General features: G+C 44.1%; 1 protein-coding gene across 2 annotated transcripts in view; it reads left to right on the top strand.

Annotated features, from left to right (window-relative positions):
* Window positions 1–26,820, top strand: part of FGD4 (FYVE, RhoGEF and PH domain containing 4) — a 204,501-nt gene that overhangs the window by 161,512 nt on the left and 16,169 nt on the right. For both annotated transcript variants that reach the window (XM_054034414.1, XM_054034424.1), the window contains exons 5-10: window positions 4,294–4,383; window positions 6,478–6,623; window positions 15,274–15,430; window positions 17,919–18,057; window positions 19,050–19,108; window positions 25,860–26,006. In XM_054034414.1, coding sequence (XP_053890389.1) covers window positions 4,294–4,383; window positions 6,478–6,623; window positions 15,274–15,430; window positions 17,919–18,057; window positions 19,050–19,108; window positions 25,860–26,006 — 738 coding nt within the window. The remainder of the gene's footprint in view (window positions 1–4,293; window positions 4,384–6,477; window positions 6,624–15,273; window positions 15,431–17,918; window positions 18,058–19,049; window positions 19,109–25,859; window positions 26,007–26,820) is intronic.

The raw sequence follows: 26,820 nt of genomic DNA, 5'->3' as shown, positions 1-26,820 counted from the left end.
AGTTCAGGCAATAACTTAAACGCAAACTATTTTTTTTGTTTTGTATCACTGTAAAATGATTCTAAGGGGGAGTAACACTAATAACTTTGTAGTACGAAGTGTGTACCCAGACCACATAGAATGCATAATTTTAGGCTTCATCTGTAAATTGATTTGTTATTTGCAGTACTGTGTGATACATGGATTTTGCCAGTTGAGTTGGGTGAAACAGGAAAGGTGTTCTGGTCTGGGTGGTTAAATATTTTGAAAAAAATAGCTGTTAAGATTGAACACAAAAGTTATCTATTCCAAATTACTGGTTGGAATAGGTAACTCATAGCAGCATAGGGTTGCCAGGCGTCTGTTTTTTTTATTGGAACTCCCGGTCGAAAAGGGACCCTGGCAGCTCTGGTTGGCACCGCCAACCAGGCCGTTAAAGTCCAGTTGATGGTGCAGCAGGGGCACAGGGCTAAGGCAGGCTCCCTGCCTGCCCTAGTTCCGTGTGGCTCCCAGAAGCAGCTGCCAGGTCCCTGCGGCCCCTAGACGCATGGGCGGCCAGGGAGGCTCCGTGTGCTGCCCCCGCCCCGAGGGCCGGCTCTGCAACTTCATATTGGCCAGGAACAGCAACCAATGGGAGCTGCGGGGGCGGCGCCTGTGGGCGCGAGGGCAGCACGTGGAGCCTCCCTGGCCGCCCTTGCATCTAGGGGCTGCAGGGACCTGGTGGTCACTTCCCAGTAGCTGTGGTAAGCACCGCCACGACCCTGCACCCCAAACCCTCTCCTGCACCCCAACCCCCTGCCCCAGCCCAGAGTCCCCTCCTGCACCCAAACTTCTTCCCAGAGCCCGCACCTCCTTCCCCCAACACCGTGTTAATCAACTTTTTGGAATCTTACAGTTTTTCATTTAATATTAATATTTTGTGTATAATAGAGAATACTTCTTTTTCTTATGTTCCTTTGTGATATTTCATGTAATAGATTATTTCCTGGAGCTATATCAAGCCATCAGTTTTTTTTTTAAGCAGACCTCTTTCCTGAGGTCAGTAGAAAGTTCTGGTTAATCAAGAAGGCATGCTGTGGCTCAGTACATTATATATCTTACTATTCTTATTTGTATGTTCCATTTTTGTTATATAAAATTGTAAGTTGTTTGTATACAACTAAAAGAAATCTAATTATAAATCTTTAGAGGTTTGGCACAATACTGATCATAGTCAGAAAAATGTGGGGGGGTTTTGTTTTGTTTTGTTTTGTTTTTTTACAAAATATGCCTAGTTTAGAGTTTTGTGGTTGGGGGACTAGTCAGGACACCATGAGGAGAAGGAAAATCTGGGGAGCAGAGGAGAGTGAGGACGTGCATCGGGATGGCAGTGGCAGCAGAAGGCTGAGAATAGCTGAAATGGGGTATAGAGTGTGAGACTAGGAGAAGGCATGGTTGGAGTTTGAGGGCTTGTCTACGTGAGCAAATTTACCAACATAATTCTGGTAAATTATACTGCTATAGTTACACCAGTATAACTCCCCACATGGACACTCCCATTCTGGAATAAGAACGCCTTTGTCTAGTTTACCGTATACCATTTCCAAAGTGACATAAAAGCAAATGATATAATTAGGATGGTAAATTTCCCGGTGTAGACCAGCCCTGACAGGGGCACAGAGAAGAAAGGTGCAGCAGGAGACCGCGGAGGCGTAGGATTCAGGAGCATATTTAGTGGAGAGGTGGCAATGTGGGAGCAGGAGAAGATGAGGGGAGGGGAAAATTGGGTGTCCATTTACCACAGGGTCCAGAGAAGAGACTGGAGAGGAGAATGTGGGGTGCAAGGGGGAGGCTGAGGTGGTTCAGAGGAACATAAGAGGCAGAAGAAGACTCAATGAGATGGGAAAATGAAAAGGTTCAGGAAGAGACTAATAAGGCTGCAGAGGAAGAGAAGGTAACGGTGGGGAAAATATAAAGGGGGGAAAAGGAGGGAAGTCAGTGGGATAGTGAAGGAAATGGGACAGAGGGAGAGACCAGGGTGATGATCCAGCAGAGGACCAGAGAGGATAGAATGGCAGCTTCTTCACCCCAGGGGTTAGGAGATGGCCCAGAATGGAAATTCATACACGTTTGTGCGGTGACAGGTTTCAGAGTAGTAGCCATGTTAGTCTGTATCAGCAAAAACAACGAGTCCTTGTCAACTGTTGAGAATAGACCACTTCCACCTTAGCACTGACCCCCCCACTTGGTAAGGCAACGCCCATCTTTTCATGTGCTGTAATATACATTTTGCTTATTGTATTTTTCACTCCATGCGTCTGATGAAGTGGGTTTTAGCCCACGAAAGCTTATGCCCAAATAAATTTGTTAGTCTCTAAGGTGCCACAAGGACTCCATGTTGTTTGTGTTTGTGTGTGTTTCAGGTTAAATTTTGGACCTGAAATGCTCTCACCCTTTGCTTGTGGGAAGCTTCCCCTTAAAAGGGCAAAAAGCAGATGGCAAACTTTTTTTAAAAAATGTATTTGGCTTAAAAATGGTAGGATTTTTTTTAATCTCCCACATTTGAGGACCCTAACTCATGACGCTTTTAATGCTGCTTGGCAGTATCGCAGTTACATTATTTTAACAAGTCTGTTCCTTTAGCTGCTTAGTTTTTCCTTTAATTAGGTTCTGTAATACATACAAATATGCAAATAATGTGGACTAAAATAGTCCCCTGAAAATATGTAGTGAAATGGTTCTTCACACACACTTGGGGAAACTGCTGGGAATTTTTATTTATTTATTTATTTATTTATTTATTTTGGCCAAATAATTTTTTCAGAAAAACCATGAAGCTTTATAGCCTGTAAAGTCCAAATGTAAGTCTTTATCTGTAAATTATCATACTAACCTACACCATCCTGTAGTCGTTTAAGCTTTTCTGGTCTCTGCAGTGCTTCTGAGTGCATGTAGACGGTAGGAGTGCTATTTTATAAGCTCCAGTAATACAGTGGCTATTATATGGGTAAGGAGATTCAATGGAGACTATCTTGTCAAAGCAGCTACTTAAGTCTGAAGGGAGAAGTTTTGGCATGCAGCAATATGATTGGTGGCAGCCCTGAAGCTTAAGACCGAAGTGTGTTTCAGTTGCTTGCAGATACTAACATTTACAAGGATGGTAATAGCATTAAAGCTTGGGTGAATGCTACAAAAAATGAGCCGGTAATGGACTATCGAATAAAAACTATGTGCTTCGATGTTCTGCAATGTTTGCAAAGATGTCTGCATCATGTGTGTGTCTTAGTCATGAAAATGTGTTTGCTGGAAGATTCACACCACAAATTACTTATTCAAACCCTCCTCTTAATAAAAGATTTACTCTTACAGCCAGGGAATGGAAACAATACCTTGGATGAAATCCTCGCCCCAGGGAAGCCAATAGCAAAACTCCCATTGACTTCAATGGGCCAGGCTTTCACTCCATGTGAATAAGGTGAACAGCCACACAAGTGAATAGTAGAGCTGTTCCAGAATTTTCCTACGGAACGTTTTTCCGTTGGAGAATGCTGTTTCATCAAAATGTTGTGTGGAAATGTTGATTTCATTTCTTTCCCCCTGAGGTTTAAATTTTCTGTTTCAAGCTTTTTGTAATGGAGCATTTCAATTTTTCTGTTTCAGAATGACTCCATTGCAATTCTTTTCTGGGTTTTAATAGATCATATTTTTAAAAAATAGAAACATTTTGTTCCGATTTCGATTGATCTGGAATAATAATTTTTGGAATTTCAGTATTGGGGGCGGGGGTTCAGAATTGTGGAATTTCCCACGGAACAGAAAATGCATTTCCTGCACAGCTCTAGTGAATATTCTTACTGCAGCTAACCTTTCTTCTGGATTCTTTAAGCTGATTGTCTACATAAAATGTTTGTGCAATAATTTTGATTAACAAAGTCGTGCAAAGAACAGTCAGTTTAAACTATATTGGAAACCAAAAAAAAGGGCTGAATTCATCTGGCAAAAAATAGGAGTTAATTCATCCAGTTCTGAAACGTTAATGGTAATTATCAGGACACTAGTTGTTCAACTGTGTAGGAACCTGGGGGTGGGGAGTATGGAAGGGTTTGGCAAATACCTAGTAATAATACAAAGCCATCTGCACAAACAGGAAAACTGTTATATGTTTGTTCTGCACTGCTCCTGATTTTTACTTCCTGGTAAATCCTTTGGGAACTTTGTCATTTTGAATTAGTTTGTGTTTGCAAAAAAAAAAAAAAAAAAGTTACTAATTAAACGTAGAACTTGAATTGAATTACCCTGAACTATTCAGAGAAAGAATCTTACGTTTTTTTTCAGGAGACAGATGAGCAGAAACGTCACAAAATTGCTGATGAACTTTTGCATACAGAAAGAGCCTATGTCAGCCGACTTGACCTCTTAGACAAGGTGAATTTTGCTTGAAGTGCTTCATTCTTTTACTTACATATACTGCAGTTCATATGAGCTTTATCTGTTTGCAAAAACCACATTAAAGAATTGTGGGTTTTTTGCCTTCTGCTAATCCTCTCAACTAAGCAGTCATTTGCAACCACTACTTCATATATTTTTTTTGTTTTTAAATAATTTTAATGTTTGCAAAACATACCTGTCCCTGATGGACATAGAAACTGAATCCTTGTGTTTACGTAGACAACAGTGTGAACAATAGAAGTGTGAGCAATAGAAGTGCAAGCTTCCATACCAGTGGGAGAGCCTACAAGGAGGAGAGGCTAATTTCACCTCTCTGCTCATTCATTTCTTGGCCTTTGCTGAAACTGCCAACAAGGAAGCCAATGTATAGTGGTATGTGTTTGATGTAATCACCTGCGCACTAAGCCACTGAACAATGTCTCTGGTAGAACTTTGGTGTCTGCTGATGTTAGCCAGCTTTCAAACAGTGACCTAGAAGAGAAGCATCCCATCTTAAACCTTCTCTGCTCTATTCTTCCATCACGTGGTCTGCCTAATTCCTATTAAAGTGAATGGAAGTTACTCATATTCTGTGATTGGAAAAATTGAGTGCTTGCACTTTTCACAGCTTCAAACTATATTTGTCATTTCTTAAATGTCAATCTGCAGTTCTCTACATCTTTTTTTGAGCCTGCCTACTTTCTCATATATACCCACTATACCTAGATATCTCTGATCATGCATTGCTTTGTCAACTAACCTTGTTCTTCATCTTCATTTCATGTTGATGTTTCCCTGGTCTAGCGCATGGGCTTGTAAATCAAGATCAGGTCTGAAAAGTCCTAATTGCTATATTAAACAGCTAGTAGTTGTCAGACTGCTTAGGCATATAAGTTTTGGTTCTCCTGAATATGAGGGAAATTATTTACATAGTTGTCTTACATGAAAGACAGCTATGTAAATAGACCTTTATTGCAAATAAGAGCATTGTTTTAGAGACACAAGAAATCACAGTAAGATATTCAGATTTACTCTTAGTCTCTTCTGACTGGCATTGTAGAAGTATTTTCACTATCCCAATTTTAGATGCATTTCTGCATTCAAGTTTTTCCAAAATATCAGGCAAAATTCTGAGAAAAGTTTACAGGTAGCACCTAAAACTACCAGCATAATGAAAAGAAAGGAGAATGGTGGAGGCTGAGCTTATTTCCCTAAATTTGGTTAAAATAATACTTATGTCATGTTTATAATCCCTTCCATGCCTATGTTTCTATGATTCTGTAGGTGGTGGGTTTTTTTAATTCTACTGCTGTAGTACCAAAAGGCACAGATTCAGAATCAGAGCCCTGTTCTGCTAGATGTCTTAAAACACTTAAAACTCCTCAGTCCTCCAGCAGCACACTTTTTCACTCCTTGCATGCCCTCCACTAACTGATGGGAGGTCCTTTTTAAACCCGGTGTCCTGATTAGTCTGCCAGCCATAATTGATTCTAGTATGTTGAAGGCACAGCCCCTGTCTCCAAAGTGCTCATATCCTAAAAGGACAAGGGGATCCAATGTACAAGCAAAGTGCTCAGGGTGATGGTTGCAAAACAGTCATGCTGCGCTCAGTGTGGGACAACAAGGGAGCATCATGGGGATGAATTAATAAGAGTATGGAAGTAGGAAGGGAAAGGGGATGTTGAGGGAGAGGCAAGGAAAAAAGATAAGATGGAGGACTGGAAAGGAGGCCAGAGAGAAAGGCCAGTCAGGAGACAGAATGCCTGTAGTCCCAACTGAAAGAAAGCAAAGTATGATGACATCACTTGCACCCAGTGTATTCTGGAAGTGTCTTACTCGCCAGGGTTTCACTGCTGCTTTGGCTCCTGGAGGGCACACTGGGGCGGGGAGTTCCACTGATATCTGAAGGAGGTGAGGGGAAGGGGGATGACGATACTTCAGTAATTTTGGATGCTCCCACAATTTAGCTATAAAAGTAAACCTCTTGAAATATGTGGGGGAGGGAGGGGTGTTTGTCTGCTGTGTACCACTTAAAGATGACAGAAATGCACACTGGCCTGTTAACTTTTAAGTCCTTCTCCTCTATTGCAGGTATTCTATGGCAGACTATTGGAGGAAGCTTACAGGGGTTCATTTCCAGCTGAGGTGGTCAATAAAATATTTTCTAATATTTCATCGATCAATGCCTTCCACAGTAAATTCTTGCTTCCGGAGCTTGAGAAAAGAATGCAAGAATGGTAAGAATTGTTTTGAAAGATATTAAGCCTTTTAATAATGGGTCTGAGCTAGCATAGAAATTGTTACATGACTGAGACAGAGGGCACTTTACCATTAAAATGCTCCAAGGAAGTTCTGCTGCTGGGAAAAAGTGTCTGCTGCTTTACTATTCATCAGGGTTTCGTTTAATAGAGGAATTAAGCATGTCCTTAGCTTAAGCACATGGGTTGTTTCAGTGAAGTCAATGGGATTACTCACATGTGAAAACTTTAGCTGAATGGGAGCGGTAGCCCTTTAAGATTACATGCTACCTGGTGAGTCTATTGCCTGAAATACAGGAATTGGTGCAAATGAATGTTTATACAGTTATTGTGCAATAACCTGATGATGCATTAATTTTTATCATTGCTTTCTATTCTATAATAAAGTAGAATTCCTTTTATTACATGTTTTAACTTTATCATTTAGTAATTAACACCTGGTTCTGGAGTATTTTTAGGATGGTGTTGTCATGGCATTTTTTCAAGGGAAAGTTGTGTGTAATGAGCATTTTGTACCGTGGATAAGCTTTTTATTTTCCATTTTTAGTGCAAATAACTAGAAGTGTGCCTGTGCTGTGAGAACACTACACATAGCAGTTGTCAGCACAAACTCAATTTATTTAATCCAATCTAATTCTTCAAAAAAGGTAACATTTCTCTCTGCCTTGAGAAAAGGTGACAACTCGTTAGCAAAAAGAAAGAATTAAAGTTTTCACCAGCAGTACCCTGATCTGATCCTATGTCATCTCAGTAAGCTGAGCTCCCACTCTGTTTCACCTGCCATGCAAACTGGGGTTTAATTTGGCAGCTCCCTAGGTTCTATTGCTTCTTGTCACATCCAGACACGCATTTACAAAGTACTCCAAATGCCTTTTTAGAAGAGTTAAGGAATTCTTGATTCCTGCGACATCCAAGAAAATCCTAAAATACCTGCTTGTCTCAGTCCAGGTAACAGTTGGAGGAAGAATAGGTGGGAACTGGGATAGAAGAGCCCTAAGGGTTGTGACAGGGTGCACAGGCCTCATCCCTGGATGGCAGATGAAATATTAATCCTCCTACCAAGGAAGGGTCATAACTGCCTGCAGGCAATGCAGACATGCTTGCAGCGTAGGGCATGCATGCATGCGTGTTTTGTGTGTGTTACGTGCAAGGCAGGAAATAAGAAGCAGGGCCTGTTGCCCAAGGGGAGATGAGGGGCTGTGGAACCCCTGGTCGGGGGGGGAGGAGGGGTCTGCACAGCAGATTACAAAAGAGCTGTTGTCTGGGAAAGAACCACAGTGGGAATGACATCACTCACTGCCCAGTGGGAGCTGGGCAGAGCCCCAGAGTAAAGTTAGCGGGAAACACTGATAACAATGGCTACCTGGGAACCCTGATCTGGGGGCAAGTGGTTGAACAGACTTGGTTTATTAACAAACCTGAGAAGATTCTAGTTTCAAACACCAGTTGTATGGCATGAATTCCTCCAGGGGCACATGAGGAGGTAAATTGAGGCACAGAGCACCAGGTGTCCAGGCAGCGTAAGCTCCCACAGGGTTCAAAATAAAATGGTGGTTACCATGCACCAACACAGAGAGAACTAAACATTTTCTATAAAGCAAGGCAATATCATAATTAGATAACACCTAAACAGCATAAAATAAAGTAATGCTTAACAATGCTTAATTTAATTTAATTTAAAATTGTATTTAAAACATTAAGCTTGCATTCCTTACTCCATTATAATAAAGTATTTAATATTGTATATGAGAAATTCATCTTTTTGTATTCATGAAATAAAAAAAAATGTGAACCCAAATATTAAATTGCTCAATTTGGGGGGAGAGGGAAGTATGATTTACTTCAGTAATGCTTTAAAATCTATTGTATACATAAACTACATTCTGCCTTAGAGAAAGTACAGTCTATCTCCTATACTTTGTGCTGTGCGTCAAATTAGTAAAATACTGTGACAGGATCCTGGAGCACAACCTGGAACTGTGGGACCACTGTTCCCCCTTAATTCTCCAACCTGGGCTGTCTCTCACAAGGCTATGCCAGTGACAAACAGCAAACCCCTTCAGGCGCTGGGATCACTTAGCCATCAGTATATGGAGCCCCACACCCAGCAAAATTGCACAAATGCTCCCAGAGCCACTCATGAATAAGGCTATGATTTAGTCACGGGTATTTTTAGTTAGTCACGTACAGGTCAGGAGCAATAAACAAAAAGTCACAGCCAGTGACCTGTCCATGACTTGTACTAAAAATAACCCTAACTAAATATTAGGTGCTGAGGAATGGGGGGGGCGCGCCAGCTGCTGCTGCTGGGGGGAAGGTGCTCTGGTGGTCGCCGCTCCTCTGGGCGGGGGAGCGGCCTGAGTGCCCCCTGCTACTGTTGCTGCTTCTCCGGGGGGGTGGGAGGGGCAGCCTGGGGCCTCCCTGCTGCCGCTGCTGCTCCGGGCGGGGGTGGGGACGGCCTGGGGCCCTGCTGCTGCTCCAAGGCAGTGCCCGGGACCCATTGCCTGGGGACGCCAGAGCAGCGGCTGGTGAAGCTAGCCCCGGGACCGCCCCAGCGGCTGCAGCTGCGGAAGTCACGGAGGTCCCGAAAAGTCATGGAATCCGTGACTTCTGTGATCTCCATGAAAGACTCTCAGCCTTACCCATGAATAATACAGAGAGACACCAGTCAATTACCCCAGCCTTGCATGCCATAAATATACCATCTTACATGTTCAAGACTCCCTTTGACAGTGCAAGCTCATTAATTAGTTCACCACTCTGTCAAAGGAAAGTGAACCTGCACTAGACTTTGTAATCTGAGCTGAGATTCCCGAGCACTTCAACCAAAAACACGCTGTTTTAGGTAAAATATAAAACGGATTTATTCACTACAGAAAGACAGATTTTTTTTTTTGAGGTGATTACAAGTAGCCGGCATACAGATCAAAATTGGTTACATAAGAAATGAAAATAAAATTTAGACTGCGTTTCTATCTTTAAGAGACTAAGCAACATTTAAATCAGTCTCTCACCCTACAGGCAGCTCACAGTTCTGAATACACAGGCTGGATTCCCTTCCCAGCCTGGGACCAATCTCCCCAGTTCAAAGTCTTTGTCTTCCAGACAGTCTTCCAGGTGTTGAGACGGGGGAGGAGAGAGGCCAGGTGGTGATATCACTGTCCCTCTATTATACCTTCTTCCAGCTGTTAGAAAGATCCTTGCTGTGACGTGGGGGTTAGGCCGCCACCATTGTGTATGTGCTCTCTAAGGATTCTCTGAGAGAATGGATTCTTCTTGATGGGCCATCAACGCCAGTCTGACCAGTGATAGTTGCTCCATTGTTGCCACTGACCAGCTAGCTGTGAGCGTTCCCCACTCACCACATATTTCAGTACCAAAAAATACAGCAATACTTCATAACTTCACATGCAGTGATAGTACATACAATCCAACAGGATAGCAATGTTCAGCAGATCAAGACTTTTTAAATGATACATCACAAGGCATAATTGGTACAAAACATATAATCATATCACAGTGGTGAATATATGGGTTCCAGGGTGCTATTTTGAGGTATAGAATGTCACAAATACTAAATTGCATTTTCTGGAGTATGTAAAAGCAGCATACATTAGCAATGTAAATGCTCAGATTCTTTTTTTAAGTAAAAAGTGCCTCTCTAAATCAACTTTTAATATTAGTGTTAAACTCATAAATTGCATTTTAAGAACAACACACCATCCTGTATTATCTGGATGCAATCTTCATCTGTGATTGGTGTATCTTGGATACCTTGGAAATTGCTTAACTACCTTTCATAGGTCATATTGTGCACATATTTGAAGGAAGGAGGTTGCCTAGGAGAAATGTTTGATATTTCTGAAAGAGAAATCTGATAGATTTTTGTTTTCCACCAGTCTCTGGGATCTGCTCTCTTTCATCATGTTCTCTAACATTTAAAAAAAATGTTACCATTCATTTTCCGTAGCATTTCCATTATCACCTGGTAACTCCATATATGATTGTGGTATTGTCTTTGGCTTTCTATACAAATTTCTGGATAATGTCTTCTGACTGTCACTCCACAGTTGTTGTTTTTTTTTCCCCCCCAGCAGTTAGGATTATAAAAGTCCAGATCTTAAATCTGTGAGTCCAGAACATAAGCAATACTCCTAACTTTGCTGTGTTTTGGTATGGCAGAAGTGATCTAAAGTGGAACTTTCACATCCGACACCTTGATGTGTTATGCCACTCTTAGATAAGCTGTCAATTATCAGACCACAGAACCATCATATAAAGTTTTGCTTGATCTGAGCTGATCTCATGGGTGAGCACTCCAAGGGTATATCTTCACTGCAGTTAGCCCAGGCTGTAGTTTCTGTATACATAGGCAAATCTGTAACCTTGGCTTGAGGATATTTTAAATCCAGGCTAGCAGGCACAGCTGAGGATATAGCTTGAGGTCGAGTTTCATTGCAGCCTGCTCTGGCAACCTGCCTGCTTTGCAGTGAGAATGCAGGCTAATCAAGCCCAGGTTCTGTTAGGCCTCCAGTGCTAACCCACAATTCTATCTAGGCTCTGATGTCTTGTCTACCTCCTTCTGCACTGAAGTCACCTACACTGGCTCAGTACTTTAACCCCACATTTTCTCACTCCATTTTTGCTGTGCTTCCAAAGAATTTGAGCAGAGATCCAGCCCATGAACGTGTGGTAAGAATCACTTTGTGGCTTGCAGACTAAATTCCTTAATGTACAGAATAGTCCGCATTAATAATGAGGAGCTCCTCTTGGAAGTTACTTAGATAAGGTGTTCTTATGTCACTGACACAGACAGCAGCTCCATGCTAAGCGAGAGAGAGCACTCTGGAAATGAATTCATGGAACAGCCCAGGTTAATTCATCCTAAGAACCATGGGATATCCCACCAGAAATCCCATCCCAGTACATTGGCTAGTGCAGCACCACAGGGGATACTGTTGCACAAGTAGGACTTTGCAATAGGGATGCACCAGCCTAGGTTAGTCTGGGCTAACTCTGCAGTGAAGACATGTACCCTAAATGGCACCAGACTAGAATTATAAGATCTACAAGACTTTGCTGAGTTGCGTTTGGTGGATTAATTTAGATTGTTTTGAACAAAAGGCAGTGAGAACCTGTTTATATTACAGCAGGCATTTAATCATGAGTAAATGGTGTTCCAGCTGGTCATGACGTCTTGAGACTAGGGCTGTTGATTAATCACAGTTAACTCACACGATTAACTCAAAAAAATTAATTGCAATTAATCGCACTTATAACAATAGAATGCCAATTGAAATTTAATGAATCTTTTTGGATGTTTTTCTACATTTTCAAATATATTGATTTATATTACAACACAGAATACAAAGTGTACAGTGCTCACTTTATATTACTTTTATTACAGATGTTTGCACTGTAAAAATGATAAAAGAAATGGTATTTTTCAATTCACCTCATATTATCACTGTAGTGCAATCTCTTTATTGTGAAAGTGTAATTTACAAATGTAGATTTTTTTTGTTACATTACTGCACTCAAAAACAAAACAATGTAAAACACTAGAGCCTACAAGTCCACTCAGTCCTACTTCTTCAGCCAATCGCTAAGACAAACAAGTTTGTTTACATTTATGAGAGATAATGCGGCCTGCTTCTTATTTACAATGTCACCTGAAAGTGAGAACAAGCAGTCGCATGGCACTTTTATAGTTGGCATTGCAAGGTATTTACGTGCCAGATATGCTAAACATTTGTATGCCCCTTCATGCTTTGGCCACCATTCCGGTGGATATGTTTCCATGCTGATGATGCACGTTTAAAAAAAAAAAAAAAATGCGTTAATTAAATTTGTGACCGAACTCCTTGGGGGGAGAATAGTATGTCTCCTGTTCTGTTTTACCCACATTCTGCCATATATTTCATGTTATAGCAATCTCGGATAATGACCTAGCACATGTTTGTTTTAAGAACACTTTCACAGCAGATTTGACAAAACGCAAAGAAGGTACCAATGTGAGATTTCTAAAAATAGTTACAGTATTCGACCAAAGGTTTAAGCATCTGAAGTGCCATCCAAAATCTGAGCAGGACGAGATGTGGAGCATGCTTTCAGAAGTCTTAAAAGAGCAACACTCAGATGCAGAAACTACAGAACCTGAACTACCAAAAAAGAAAATCAACCTTCTGCTTGTGGCATCTGACTCAAATGATGAAAGTGAACATACGATGGTCCACTCTGCTTTGGATCATTGTTGAGCAGAATCTGTCATCAGCATGGATGCATGTCCTCTGGAATGGTGGTTGAAGATGAAAGGGACACATGAATCTTTGGTGCATCTGGCACATAAATATCTTGCGACGCCGGCTACAACAGTGCCATGCGAACGCCTGTGCTCACTTTCAGGTGACATTGTAAACAAGAAGCGGGCAGCATTATCGTCCTGCAAATTGTAACCAAACTTGTTTGTCTAAATGATTGGCTGAAGTAGGACTGAGTGGACTTGTAGGCTGTAAAGTTTTACATTGTTTTATTTTTGGATGCAGGGGTTTTTTTGTACATAATTCTACATTTGCCTCTGCGCTGCATATTCTTCCAGAGTGCTTTGGGCTGTGCCTTATGGATAAACTCTTGCATTTTCCGTTTTAAACTGATTTTTACCACACACACATATCCTGGGTTTTACAAAAAGTATTATTCATTTTTTCCAATTTTCACACCTACTTTTGTATATTCAAGTATACAAAAAAAAAACTTGTTTTATTAGGAAAATACAATACATTGCTTGAGATATACATTACAATAATACATTAGTCTGTTTATATGCCAAGCTGCCTGTTGAAGTAAGGCTATGTATTAGTCTAGAAGATGCACATAATAAACAAACGGGCATGCACGCAAGCTCTGTAGTGCGTGCACATCTGAACATACTGATGAATCTCACGCCCACCATGTACACATTTCAGGCTATTAGCAGATAATGGTTTAAAGATTTGATACACTAAAATGGGAAGAAAATGAAAATCTGTATCAGAATACATTTCAGAACACACGGGAAGTATTCACAAATTTTTAAAAAATAAAAACAGGAGAAAAAGATGAAGTTGAGTGTATGTGCTGCTAATGGTGTGGTCCAATTATTAAATTTAAATATAGGCTAATAGTTCTAAGTCTACAATAGTAAACTTTATTCAAATGAAAAGTTTTATTTGGGGGTTAGAGATGTATTGTTTTCTTAAACTCAGAGGTGGCATTGTGTTTTGAGTTCTGTTTTAGTTCTGCAGCAAACCACATTGAATTCTATTCATCAAAGCATTAATCTGCTGAATACTTCCCCCTGTTCTTCCATCCACCAACACCCCCTCCCCCCCCAATATTTACCCAGAAAAATTAATAGTTTTTTCCACCGATTTTCACCTCTTTTGTGGCTGTAATAAACACCAATAAATTCCTGCGAAACATTAAACAAAATAAAAACTGAAAACGAAGGGCCCTACTTATGGAGGGGTTCTGAAGTCATAGTAGACTTTTATTCTTGCCAAGACTCAATGTGCTAGACTTTTTTGGACATATCTGATATGGCCTAGTGCCCAAGCTTGTAAAATTTGGACACCTTCAGGTCTGGCATTAGAGACAACCTTCAAAATTTAGTTTCTCTGGAGGGAAAGTGAAATCAGACTACCTTAGGGTACGTCTTCACTTACCGGAGGGTCCGGCGGCAGGCAATCGATGTTCTGGGATCGATCCCGGAAGTGCTCGCCGTCGACGCCGGTACTCCAGCTCGCTGAGAGGAGTACGCGGCATCGACGGGGGAGCCTTCCTGCTGCGTCTGGACCCGCGGTAAGTTTGGACTAAGGTACTTCGAATTCAGCTACGTTATTAACGTAGCTGAATTTGCGTACCTTAGTCCGAAGTGGGGGCTTAGTGGGGACCAGGCCTTAGATGAGCTAACAGCTATAGATAAGTAGCCCATTTCATTTGTAGGCTATTTCTTGTTTGGCTGGCTCATAAAACTACTGGAACCTTGTTGCAAACTCTGTATGTCTGTGAAAAGGTCAGCGCGAAGTGATTTTTCAAATTTTGAAAAGCAGCTAAAGCTATTTGTTTATTGTGGACATAAAGCAACACTATAGTCTTTACCACTTTAAGCTTCTAAGTGACTTAATATTTTTTCAAAGTATGGAATTTATCATAATAGAACTTAAAACTGTCTGATTTTTTAAAAATAATTTCTAGCAATTCTGGAATCTTCTCAGTTTTGCATTAATTGGCCTCCTGAGTTTTCAGCTCCAGCTGAGAAGTGCAGTGTTACATCACTTATAATAGCAGCCCAGAGAAATGCCATTCACTAAATGGAAATAATGAAAGAAGAATTAACATTTTATGTAGTGCTTTATTCCTTACTTGTAGCCTTTATACATGATCAAGATAGGGCACAAAGATTGTTTTCACTTTTGCGGGTCTCCTTTGATGGTCAGACTGGGATCCTTTGTGTAGAGGTATTGAACTGGAGGATTCATTAATTTAGATTTTTAAAAAATATTTTCCCCTCATTTTGTCTACTAGTTAATACCTTGTCAGCTTTTACTTATTTGCTGTGAAGTTGAGACTCAATCCTCTTGCTCTACAGGGCTGCAACCCCCAGAATTGGAGATATTCTGCAGAAGTTAGCTCCTTTCCTCAAGATGTATGGAGAGTATGTGAAAAACTTTGATAATGCAATGGAACTGGTGAAAATGTGGACGGAGCGGTCTCCTCTATTCAAATCCATCATTCAGGACATTCAGGTAATGGAGGAGACTATTTATTGAAAAGCTACAAAATAGTGTGTATGTATCATTTTCTATATTTCTGAAAGACATTGTTAAATAATTAAATATCCAGTCCCTTTGAAAGACAAGGTAGGTAGGGTAATATCTTTTATTGGTCCAACTTCTGTTGGTGGAAGGAACAAACTTTCAAGCTACAGAGCTGTTCCTCAGGTCTGGAGAAGATAACCAGTGTCTGAGCTAAATACAAGATGGGACAAGTCTAAGGGGTTCACACACACTGTAGGAGACAACTTCCCACTTCTTTTTAAGTAAAGGGTGAGCAGGCAGCAGGGTGTGTTACAAATTGTTGTAATGAGCCATAAAACCAATCTCTGTGTTAAGTCCATGATTTTTAGTGTCCAACAGAGTTATGAATTTAAGTTCCCAGGCTTGTCTTTTGAAGGAGTTGTGTAGGTTTCCTATGGATATGTCTATACTACCCGACAGATCGGTGGGCAGCGATCGATCCAGTGGGGGTCGATTTATCTCATCTAGTCTAGATGTGATAAATTAACCCCCGAGCGCTCTCCCGTCGACTCCTGTACTCCACTGGTGTGAGAGGCGCAGGCTGAGTCGATGGGGGAAGCGGCAGTAGTTGACTCACCGAGAAGACACTGCGGTGAGTAGATCTAAATACGTCAAATTTAGCTACGTTATTCACGTAGCTGAAGTTGCGTAACTTAGATCAATCCACCCCCCTAGTGTTGACTAGGCCTCAGAGGATGAGCACTGAGAAGTCAGATATGGAGTGATTGCTTTGTGAAAAATATACACCTATGAGTGATGAGTTGTTTTTTGTCTTTTATCATTTTTCTATGTGAGTTCGTTCGAGAGTGTAGTGATTGTCTGGTTTCACCCTTGTTGTTGGGGTCTTTGTTGCACTGGATGAAGCATACCACATGTTGCAATGGGTATGTGTAGGACTCATGGATCTTGAAAGGTGTGTTGTGGGAGGTATTGATCATTGTAGCAGTGGAGTTATGTCTGCAGGTTTTGCATCTGTTGTTCTGACAGTGTCTGGTGCTGCTCTGAATTGATGTTTCCTGGTCTGTGGGAAGCTTGCTTCTGATGATGTGCTTGGATAGGCTGGGGGATTGTTTGAAGCCCAGAAGAGGGGGTTGGGAAAGAATTCTTTCAGGATGTGGTTCCCATCAAGTATGCACTGTAATTGTTTGATACCCCTTATGGGTTCCAGTGTGGGGTGTTAGGTGACAAATAGGGCTATGCAGTCAGTGGGGTTTTTCCTAATGAAGCAGATTCTCATGTGGTATTTGGGTGGCCCGTTCCATAACACAATCTATTTTTCTGGTCCCTTAAAAGTAAGTCAGGGTTCCATTTTGTCCATTTAATTTTTGTCCTATTTTTTCTTTTCCTTTTCCCCCCCCCCCCCACATCCTTCCTCTCCAGTGAAACACATCATCAATCAAAGCATAAATGTTAAAACACATGAGGACCAACGAATTTGCTTTATGTCGGTCATAGATACTAAAAAGTAAATAACACTTTTTTTACAATTACATATTTGTCCATCTCTAAATTCCTAACCTGTCGTGCATGACCTGCAGTTTTCCAAAACACCTGAGTTAGGAAGTATGTTTACAATCCTAAATGTTGAGTAACTGAAGGTTGAAGGAGCAGTCAGTCATGTGAATGTATCTCTTTGGAAAAGTCTGTAACTTCACCTCTCCAGGGCCTCTTCTTGATTTTTCTGTTAATTAGTATGGATATCATTTCCAACCTACAGACCTACCAACTAGAAGTTTAGGAAAGGAATAAGACATTGCTGCAATGTGATGCAATTTAAACAGAATGTGTGGTCCTCAGTAAGGGATTTCTTTTGTGTGCTTTAGTCTAATCTACAGCTTACTTCTTTCTAAGGAAATGGAAGTAAACAGACATCATTTTTCTCAAAATAGCTACCCTTGTTTTTACATCATGGATAACGATGTATTGAAAGAAGGCATTTGTCATACATGTGTGCCATATTAGAGTCCAGAATAAAATGCCTTGCTCTTATGACTTGTCATGGTAAATTATGTTTGTCCCTTATTAAATGAATTAGATGTTTAAGATCAGTTATTACAGATATTATTTGAAAAATTAAGTTCAAATGCAATGTCATTTGTGGTCCTATTTATGAAATTCTTTCTGCTGGATACAAAGAAAATAAATACAGTGATTCTCCCTGCTTTACAGTAATTAACTTTACTTGCTTTTAAAGTCATTGGAAAGGATTTTAATTATTTGATTAATTAGATTAAATTAATTAGATGAAAAAACTAACTCACTTTCCTGCAATCAGGAGTCCTTATGTTAAAATCCCATGTTTTTGTAGTCCTTTTTTATGAAGATACAGTAGTCTTGGATTTAGGTCAGTCACAGCTTTATATTGTGTTATGACATACTAAGTTATGGAAAAATATTGTCTGAACTGTGGTATCTAAATATATTTACATTTTCCTAGACACAAAAAGTCTGTGGGAGTTTGACATTGCAACATCATATGCTAGAACCAGTACAACGCATTCCACGCTATGAGATGCTACTAAAGGACTACCTAAGGAAACTGCCTCAAGATTCCCCAGACTGGAAGGATGCTGAAAGTAAATATTTCATGGATTGTGTGATAACTTAATATAGCAATAAGAAAACAGTAATAAAAGGACTCTATAAATTAAAGCTATCCCAGTAAAAATGAGGTAAAGAAACGCAGTTGCAGGGAAAATGTTAGTGTAGAGTTGTAAGATTCTCTGAAAAATGATCCATTGTTTATTTTGATTTCTAGGCTAGCACTAGAGCAGTGAAACTTACAATTTGTCCGTCCTGACATGGAGCACAAAAATTCTACTTTTGTTTCACATGATTTTGCACCCTTTTCTGAAACTACGCCACATGCACGATTCTTAGGAGAAGGGTAGTCTGGCATTTAAGCACACTTTTGTGTGGCTTTTTATATAGAAATGGTCTTTTGCTGGAAAAAAACCTTGAAAATGGGATCCATATTTTGTTTATTTAAAATACACGTTTCAGCAATTTGTTTGTGAAAATAGATTCCATTTTCAAGTTTTATCATTTTTCATGTATCAATTATGCAAGAACAGATCATATTTTTTCTTATTATTCAGAATTATTTATCAAATTGCTCCAGGCCAAGAATTATTTGCAGAAGCTGTTTCTTAAAAATATTTGAAATTGGAACTGTTTTAGTTGGATCTGTTGGTCACACTTTGTTTCTGCTCTCTGATTGGAGGAGCCATGATTCTTAGAATCATATTTTGGGTACAAGTACTCAAGTTCGTGAATTTTGAAATTCACTCCACAAACACCCTACAATAATTAAAACTGGCAAGGATTCCTGCTAAGCTTTTCCAGCATCTAATCTGTTAGCTCTAACTTTGATTGTATTTTACATTCAATTAAGGCAAAAGTGCCCGGCTGGACTAAACACTTGTAGCTTACCTTATTGACAATTTTGGGGCTTGAGAAGGCTGACGTTCATATGAAATTTACAAGTATGCCATTAGACCTAGTAGTCTGTGTACTGTAGTAAATAACAATGTATTTAAATTTGTTTTTCATTTTCGGTGCCATCTAGAATCCCTGGAAATTATATCCACAGCAGCCAGTCACTCCAATAGTGCTATACGTAAAATGGTAAGTGGTTTTTGTGGGGTTTTCCCTTTCTTAATCCTCTATTCTTAGTCTTGTGTTTTAAGTAGCATGTACAGCTAGGAAACTCTCTGAATTTTACCAGATACTTGAAATGCAGATTTTTCAAACAGTTGAACTTGCAAACTTTGGTTTCTTTGCTCCAAAATGCTGCTATTTATATTGTCCTTTTTACTATCTGAAATGCTTGATAAAATATGATATTGTAACTAAAACTCGGGAGTGGGAATTGGGATTCTTCTTCGAGTGATTGTTCACGTCCATTACACATTAGGTGTACGCGCGCCGCGTGCACGGACGTCGGAAACTTTTTCCCTTAGCGGCTCCCATCGGGCCGGCAGGGCCCCCTCCTTCCCGCCAGAGCGGCGCCCCACTCCAGGGTATATATATCCCTGCCGACCCGACCCCTCCAGTTCCTTCTTACCGTCCGTGGCGGCGTTGGAACAACTCTGTCTCTCGTCTGAGAGTGTCCCTTAGCAATAGTCATTAGTGTTATCTAGCAGTTATCAGTTAGTTTGTAGTAGTGTTGAGCAGTAGTTAACAGCTCATTAGGGTACTTAAAGTTCCTGCCGTGGTTGTTTGTTCAGCCCCGGCACCGGCCCTGGGCGGCGGGGTATGCCACACGCCCAAGGCTTCAAGGCTTGTGCCATGTGCCGCAGGCCTATGCCATTGAGCGACCCCCACGCCTCGTGTCTCCGTTGCCTGGGGGAGGCTCACCAGAAAGAGCGCTGCAAGATCTGCAAGGCCTTTAAGCCCAGAACTAAAAAAGAGAGGGACTTTCGCCTTAAGCAGCTGCTCATGGAGACGGCGTTACAGCCATCCACTTCAACGGCACCGTCTGCCTCCGTGCGGAGTGCCCCGGCATCGGTGCGGGAACCGGCGCCGGCGGGTCACCCGAAGCCCGCGGCACCGACCCAGCGGGGAAATACACGACGCCGATCGTCTTCGCCGGCGAAAGCGAAGGGCCAACCTAAGGCCCGAGGACGCTCCCCGCACAAGAGGGCGGCACCGGTAAAGACCTCGAGTGCCCCTAAGGCCGATACGGTCCCAACACGGGCCCCGGTAGTGGCTCCGGCGCCGAAAGGCCCGTCGAGCCCCGGGATGGGCGTGTCAAGTGAGGATGAAGGGCTGGAGGAGCTCGTGGAACAGCCCTCCACTCCGGACACATTTGAGGCAGCTAAGGACCTCATTGCTTTGTCCGTCGAGGCCCCGGCATGCGCTGAGGGCGCTCCGCCGATGCTGCCGCGCAGAGGCAAGCCGGCGATGGTGCGCCCATCACGGTCGCCGTCTCGGCACCGTTCCAGGAACCGGTCCCGGTCGAGCTCCGCCTCGGTGGACTCCCGGTTGCCCTCGGCGCAGGAAGCACCGCAGCAGTCGGGCTTCAACAAGCGGTCGGCACCGACTCAGCAACCGAGCACGAGTCGGCACCGCGAAGCGTCGGCGGTTCGTTACCCGATGCCGACCAGCCGTAGCCATTCCCGGTCCCGCGATCACCGGTACCGTTCCAGGTCCAGGTCGGCGAGGCGCTATTCCAGGTCCTGGTCGCGGAGGCGCTACTCCCCAAAACCGGACCGGCACCATCCTACGGCTCCACCGTGGCCTTCCAGGTCACCGTCTGTGGTCTCAGGGACTGACTCAGACCGGTACGGCGGGTATGCCCATAGGTCACAGGCCAGCAGGGACTACGGTCAGTCCCAATGGGGCCAACCGAGCCAATGGCCATTCTGGACACCCTGGGCCTACCACCAGCAAGGGCCCCCATCGAGGGCCTCGAGATCCGGGCCATCCGGGTACCGATCCCGCTCCCTGCGGCACCGCCCGCCATCGTATAGGGAGGCAACAGTCTCTAGACCACCGGAGCGGGAAGGAGTGGACTCGGCACCGAGTACGGTGCCGTCCCAATCCCACGGTGCAGGTCAGGCCGCAGAGGAACAACTGGCTGATGCCGGATTGCAGGATAATGAGGATGGGCAGAAGGCCCCGACCTCTTCCTCCTCGCCAGACGAGGCGGTAGCGGGCACACTGGTGTCCGGCCCTCCCCCGATTGACCATCGGGCACACCAAGACCTGCTTCGCCGGGTAGCCCTCAATCTGGGCTTGCAAGCGGAGGAGACTGTAGAGCAGGACGACCCTATGGTCGATATCCTGAGCCCAGAGGGCCCTTCCAGAGTCGCTCTCCCAATTATACGGACAGTACAGTCCAACTATAAGACGGTGTGGCAAACACCGGCCTCCAGTGCGCCAACTGCAAAAGGCGTGGAGAGGAAATACTTCGCCCCATCTAGAGGGTTTGACTTCCTCTTTCTACACCCGTCCCCCTGTTCGCTGGTGGTCTCGGCGGTAAACGAGAAAGAGCGGCATGGCCAGCAAGCCCCTGCCCCCAAGGGCAAGGAAGCTAAGAGATTGGACTTATTCGGGAGGAAAGTCTATTCATCTGGGGGCCTTCAACTGAGGATCGCCAATCAGCAGGCGATTCTAAACAGGCACAATTTTAACTCTTGGGCCTCAGTTGCCAAGTTTAAGGACTCCCTCCCACCTGACGCGCATCAGGAGTTCACGGCCCTGGTGGATGAGGGAATGGCAGTGGCCAAGACCTCATTGCAGGCCGCCCTAGACTCAGCCGACGCTGCGGCTAGAACAATTGCGTCGGGAGTCGTGATGAGGCGTTCGGCGTGGTTGCAGGCTTCAGGTCTCCCGCCAGAGGTGCAGACCACGCTGCAGGACCTCCCGTTTGAAGGTTCGGGCTTGTTTTCCGACCAGACGGACGCCAGGCTACATAGCCTTAAGGACTCGCGAGCGACCCTTAAGTCGTTGGGTATGCACACTCTGGTAACGCAGCGTAAGCCCTTTAAACCCCAGCCACCGCAAAGGCAATACCACCCTCGCCCCCGACACGAGCCGTACCGCCGTCGAGGCAGGGATAACAGGCGGAGACGTAACAATACGCCTAACCAGGGCCAGAGTCACGGCCAGGGCAAGCCACAGCCAGGGAATAAACCAGGCTTTTGAAGCTACGCTCGAGGACAGCGTACCATATTCCATACCGGATCCTCCTCTGTTTTTCAAAGACCGCCTGTCCCATTTCTACCAGACATGGTCGCGCATAACATCGGACCGATGGGTCCTGCGCACAGTGAAGGCGGGCTATACCCTCCAGTTTTCCTCGCCCCCTCCCTGCCATCCCCCTTCCCCGTCCCTCTTCAGGGACCCTTCTCACGAGCAACTTCTCACGCAGGAGGTTCAGACCCTTCTCGCTGCTGGAGCAGTAGAAGAGGTCCCTCTGGACCTAAGGGGAAAAGGATTCTACTCCAGATACTTCCTGATCCCCAAGGCAAAAGGAGGCCTCCGTCCTATTTTGGACCTGCGCGATCTAAACAAGTTTCTGATCAAAGCTCGCTTCTGTATGGTCTCCCTGGGAACTATTATCCCATCCCTGGATCCGGGGGATTGGTATGCTGCCCTCGATATGAAAGATGCCTATTTTCACATTGCAATCAATCCGGCTCACAGGCGATTCCTGCGCTTCGTTGTCGACCAGCGCCATTTCCAATTTACGGTCCTGCCCTTCGGCCTGGCGTCAGCACCACGAGTGTTTACGAAATGCATGTCCGTGGTAGCAGCCTTCCTTCGAAAGAGAAGGATGCGTGTGTTCCCGTACCTGGACGATTGGCTACTCGCGGGCAGATCGGAGGCCGAGGTCCGATCTCACGTGACGCTGGCCTTGCAGACGTTCGACAAGCTAGGCCTCTGGGTCAATGTGCCCAAGTCCACGTTAGTCCCCACACAGAGGCTGGACTTCATAGGTGCAACCCTGGACTCGGTAACCGCGCAAGCGAGCCTACCAGAGGCACGGTTCATGTCAATTCGCAGAGCCGTAAGCTCAGTCCAAAAGTTCCCCACGACAACGGCAAGGTGTTGCATGCAGCTTCTGGGGCATATGGCAGCTTGCACACACGTGGTCAGACATGCCCGCCTGAGGCTCCGGCCTTTACAGTTGTGGTTCGCCCACACGCATCGCCCCAACAGAGACCCATTGGATCAAGTAGTCACGATCCCAAACCAGGTGCTCAGCTCGCTACGCTGGTGGCTCGATCGCCAACAGGTATGCAAAGGGATCCCCTTCGCTGCCCCACAGCCCACTCCGACGTTGGTAACAGATGCATCGGACCTGGGTTGGGGGGTGCACCTGGGGGAACTGCGGACCCAAGGGCTGTGGTCCAGAGAAGACAAGCTGCTTCACATCAATCTGAAGGAGCTAAGAGCGGTTCGCCTCGCCTGTCAGACCTTCCGCGCCACCATAAAAGGTCACAGCGTGCCAGTCCTGACGGACAACACTACCGCCATGTTCTATATAAACAAGCAGGGCTGGTCCCGGTCTTCTCCCCTCTGTCACGAGGCACTCCAATTATGGAACTTCTGTATAGCCCATGCGATACACCTCATCACCACGTATCTTCCGGGGATTCAAAACGGCTTAGCAGACCGCCTCAGCCGATCCTACCGAATGCACGAATGGACGTTGAGGCGAGACGTCCTGCATTCGATCTTCCGGAAGTGGGGCTTTCCCCGGGTGGATCTATTCGCCACCAGGGACAACAGCCAATGCCTTCAGTTCTGCTCGTTCCAGAACCTCAGCCGGGGATCATTAGCAGATGCTTTCATGATCCCATGGGGAGGGAGCCTGAGATATGCCTTCCCTCCGTTCCCGCTCATACACAAGGTTCTCCACAAGACCCGCAGGGACAGGGCGACGATCATACTTATCGCCCCGGCCTGGCCACGCCAGCATTGTTTCACGTCCCTGCTGGAACTGTCCATAGCCGATCCAATCACCCTCCCCCTCCATCGCGACCTAGTCACGCAAGACAAAGGTCGCCTACTCCACCCGAACCTGTGTTCGCTACATCTCACGGCGTGGTATCTCTCTGGCTGAATGATGCAGAACACAGGTGCTCTCACCAAGTTCAGCAAATCCTCCTTAATAGTAGGAAGCCCTCTACAAGAGCGACCTACCTGGCAAAATGGAAAAGGTTCTCCCACTGGTGTGAGCCTCAACACATACAGCCTTTACAAGCCTCAGTTCCGTCGATCTTGGACTACCTACTGCACCTCAAGAATCAAGGGCTTGCGCCCGCCTCAATTAGAGTTCACTTAGCCGCTATTTCGGCTTTCCATCCGGGAGAGTTGGGAGTGTCAGTGTTCTCCAACCCCACAGTGGCCCGATTCCTCAAGGGGCTGGAAAGGGTGTTTCCCTACTCACGCCCGCCTGTCCCGGCGTGGAGTCTGAACCTAGTCCTAACCAGACTCATGAGTCCTCCCTTTGAGCCCCTAGCCACTTGCTCCCTTACGCACCTCTCGTGGAAGGTGGCGTTTCTCGTGGCCATCACGTCGGCCAGAAGGGTATCGGAATTGAGGGCCCTCTCTTCGGAACCACCGAATACAGTGTTCCATAAGGATAAGGTGCAACTGAGGCAGCACCCTAAATTCCTCCCAAAGGTGGTATCACAGTTTCACATGGGGCAGGACATTTGCTTACCGGTGTTTTTTCCTAAACCCCATACGGACCCTCACCACCGCAGCCTACATGCCCTGGATGTCCGAAGGGCGTTGGCATTTTACCTGGAACGGACCAGGTCGTTCCGCAGAACACCCCAGCTGTTCATTGCTATTGCGGAACGTATGAAAGGCTTGCCTATCTCGACACAGCGCTTGTCGGCATGGATTGTGCATTGTATACGCACTTGTTATGAGCTCGCCAATGTTCTGACCCCGGAGATCCGGGCCCACTCGACTAGAGCCCAAGCGTCCTCAACGGCCTTCTTGGCGCAGGTCCCTATCCAGGAGATCTGTAAGGCGGCCACCTGGTCGTCCGTACATACGTTCACAGCCCACTACGCGATCCATCATCAGACCAGAGAGGACGCAATGGTCGGTCGGGCTGTGCTACAGTCAGTTGTACCTTGACTCCTACCCACCTCCAATGGTAAGCTTGGGAATCACCTAATGTGTAATGGACGTGAACAATCACTCGAAGAAGAAAGAACGGTTACTTACCTTCTGTAACTGTTGTTCTTCGAGATGTGTTGTTCACGTCCATTACACTTCCCACCCTCCTTCCCCTCTGTCGGAGTCTCCGGCAAGAAGGAACCGGAGGGGTCGGGTCGGCAGGGATATATATACCCTGGAGCAGGGCGCCGCTCTGGCGGGAAGGAGGGGGCCCTGCCGGCCCGACGGGAGCCACTAAGGGAAAAAGTTTCCGACGTCCGTGCACGCAGCGCGCGTACACCTAATGTGTAATGGACGTGAACAACACATCTCGAAGAACAACAGTTACAGAAGGTAAGTAACCGTTCTTTTCTGTGTATTATTCCTGGCTGCCAGTAAGAGGTTATACTGCTCACTCAACTTTTCTGTGCTTGTTTCTGCACCTGTAAAATGGAGAGAATATTTATCTCCCTCACAGGGATGTTGTGGTACATGAACTGTTAAATATTTGTAAAATCTTTTGGACATGAAATAGCACTATATAAGTACACTTAAAAATACTGGTTAGATAAATTAGATTTCTAGAAACAGCTTATGCCCAAATATAAGCTGGTTCTGGCAACCTATATGAACGGCTCATATATATTCTTTTAAACTAGCATTTTTCAGACTCTTACATAAGCGTCAGGTAAACCGTTTTACACTGGCAAAATCACTTATTCACAAATGTAATTTTATTTTAATTGAAAAGGAGAATCTAAAGAAGTTGCTGGAGGTGTATGAGATGTTGGGAGAAGAGGAAGATATTGTCAACCCCTCAAATGAGCTGATTAAAGAAGGACAGATCCTTAAACTTGCTGCTCGTAATACATCAGCCCAAGAACGATATCTTTTCTTAGTAAGTATCAAAACTTGTGTTTGTCTGAGTGATGTTAGGCTCCTTTCAAATTCCAAGAAGCTGCCTGAAAGCAAGGGTGAAGTCTTCTCTCCATTTAAGTCAATGGGGAAATTTTGCCATTAACTTCACCTGGAGCCAAGATTTTACCCACAATGCTTTCTGGAAAATGACAAAAATCATTTAGAAAATAGTGTGTTTCAAACAGAATTAAACCAAGGTCCAGTAACATATCTCAGAGTAAATGCACTATTAGTCTTTCTTAGTTGCTACAGCTATCATGGAGGCTATTCATTTATATTGATAGAATCTACTACTGTATTTGGGGTGCGTACATTTTTTAAATAAAAATATTTAAGATTCTATTCTAATTAGATATTATTAGACTATATTAGAATAGTATTTTATAGCAGTAGATTATTTAGCTAATCAAGTAGTCGGATTGAACATGCATGTGTGTTACTGGTATAATAATTATTAGATGTCCTTCAAAATCCTTGAGTGTGATGTGACCAAATGAGTCACATGGCCTTGTAGGAACCTAGTACCCCTGGAAAGTTCATACCCTCTTTTCAAATGCTCTCATTGCTTTACCTCATCACATTTCCTTGGTTCACAGACTCAGTTCTGTCTTTATTTTAGCACTGCTGGACTCCATCAATGATTCTTCTTTAATTCCCTTGTGGAATGTTTGATATAACTCACTGCTTCCAATATATTAAAATGGCAAATTCAAGCCCTGATTTGTGCCATTTGCTATATGGGCCACTGGCTGCTTCATGCTCTCTGGATAGTATAAAGTGTATTTTCTGAGGGG

The sequence above is a fragment of the Malaclemys terrapin genome, chromosome 1 (assembly GCF_027887155.1).
Source record: "Malaclemys terrapin pileata isolate rMalTer1 chromosome 1, rMalTer1.hap1, whole genome shotgun sequence".
Taxonomy (NCBI): Eukaryota; Metazoa; Chordata; order Testudines; family Emydidae; genus Malaclemys; species Malaclemys terrapin.
The sequence above is the reverse complement of the archived record's forward strand: the minus strand, read 5'-3'. Positions and strand labels throughout refer to the sequence as shown.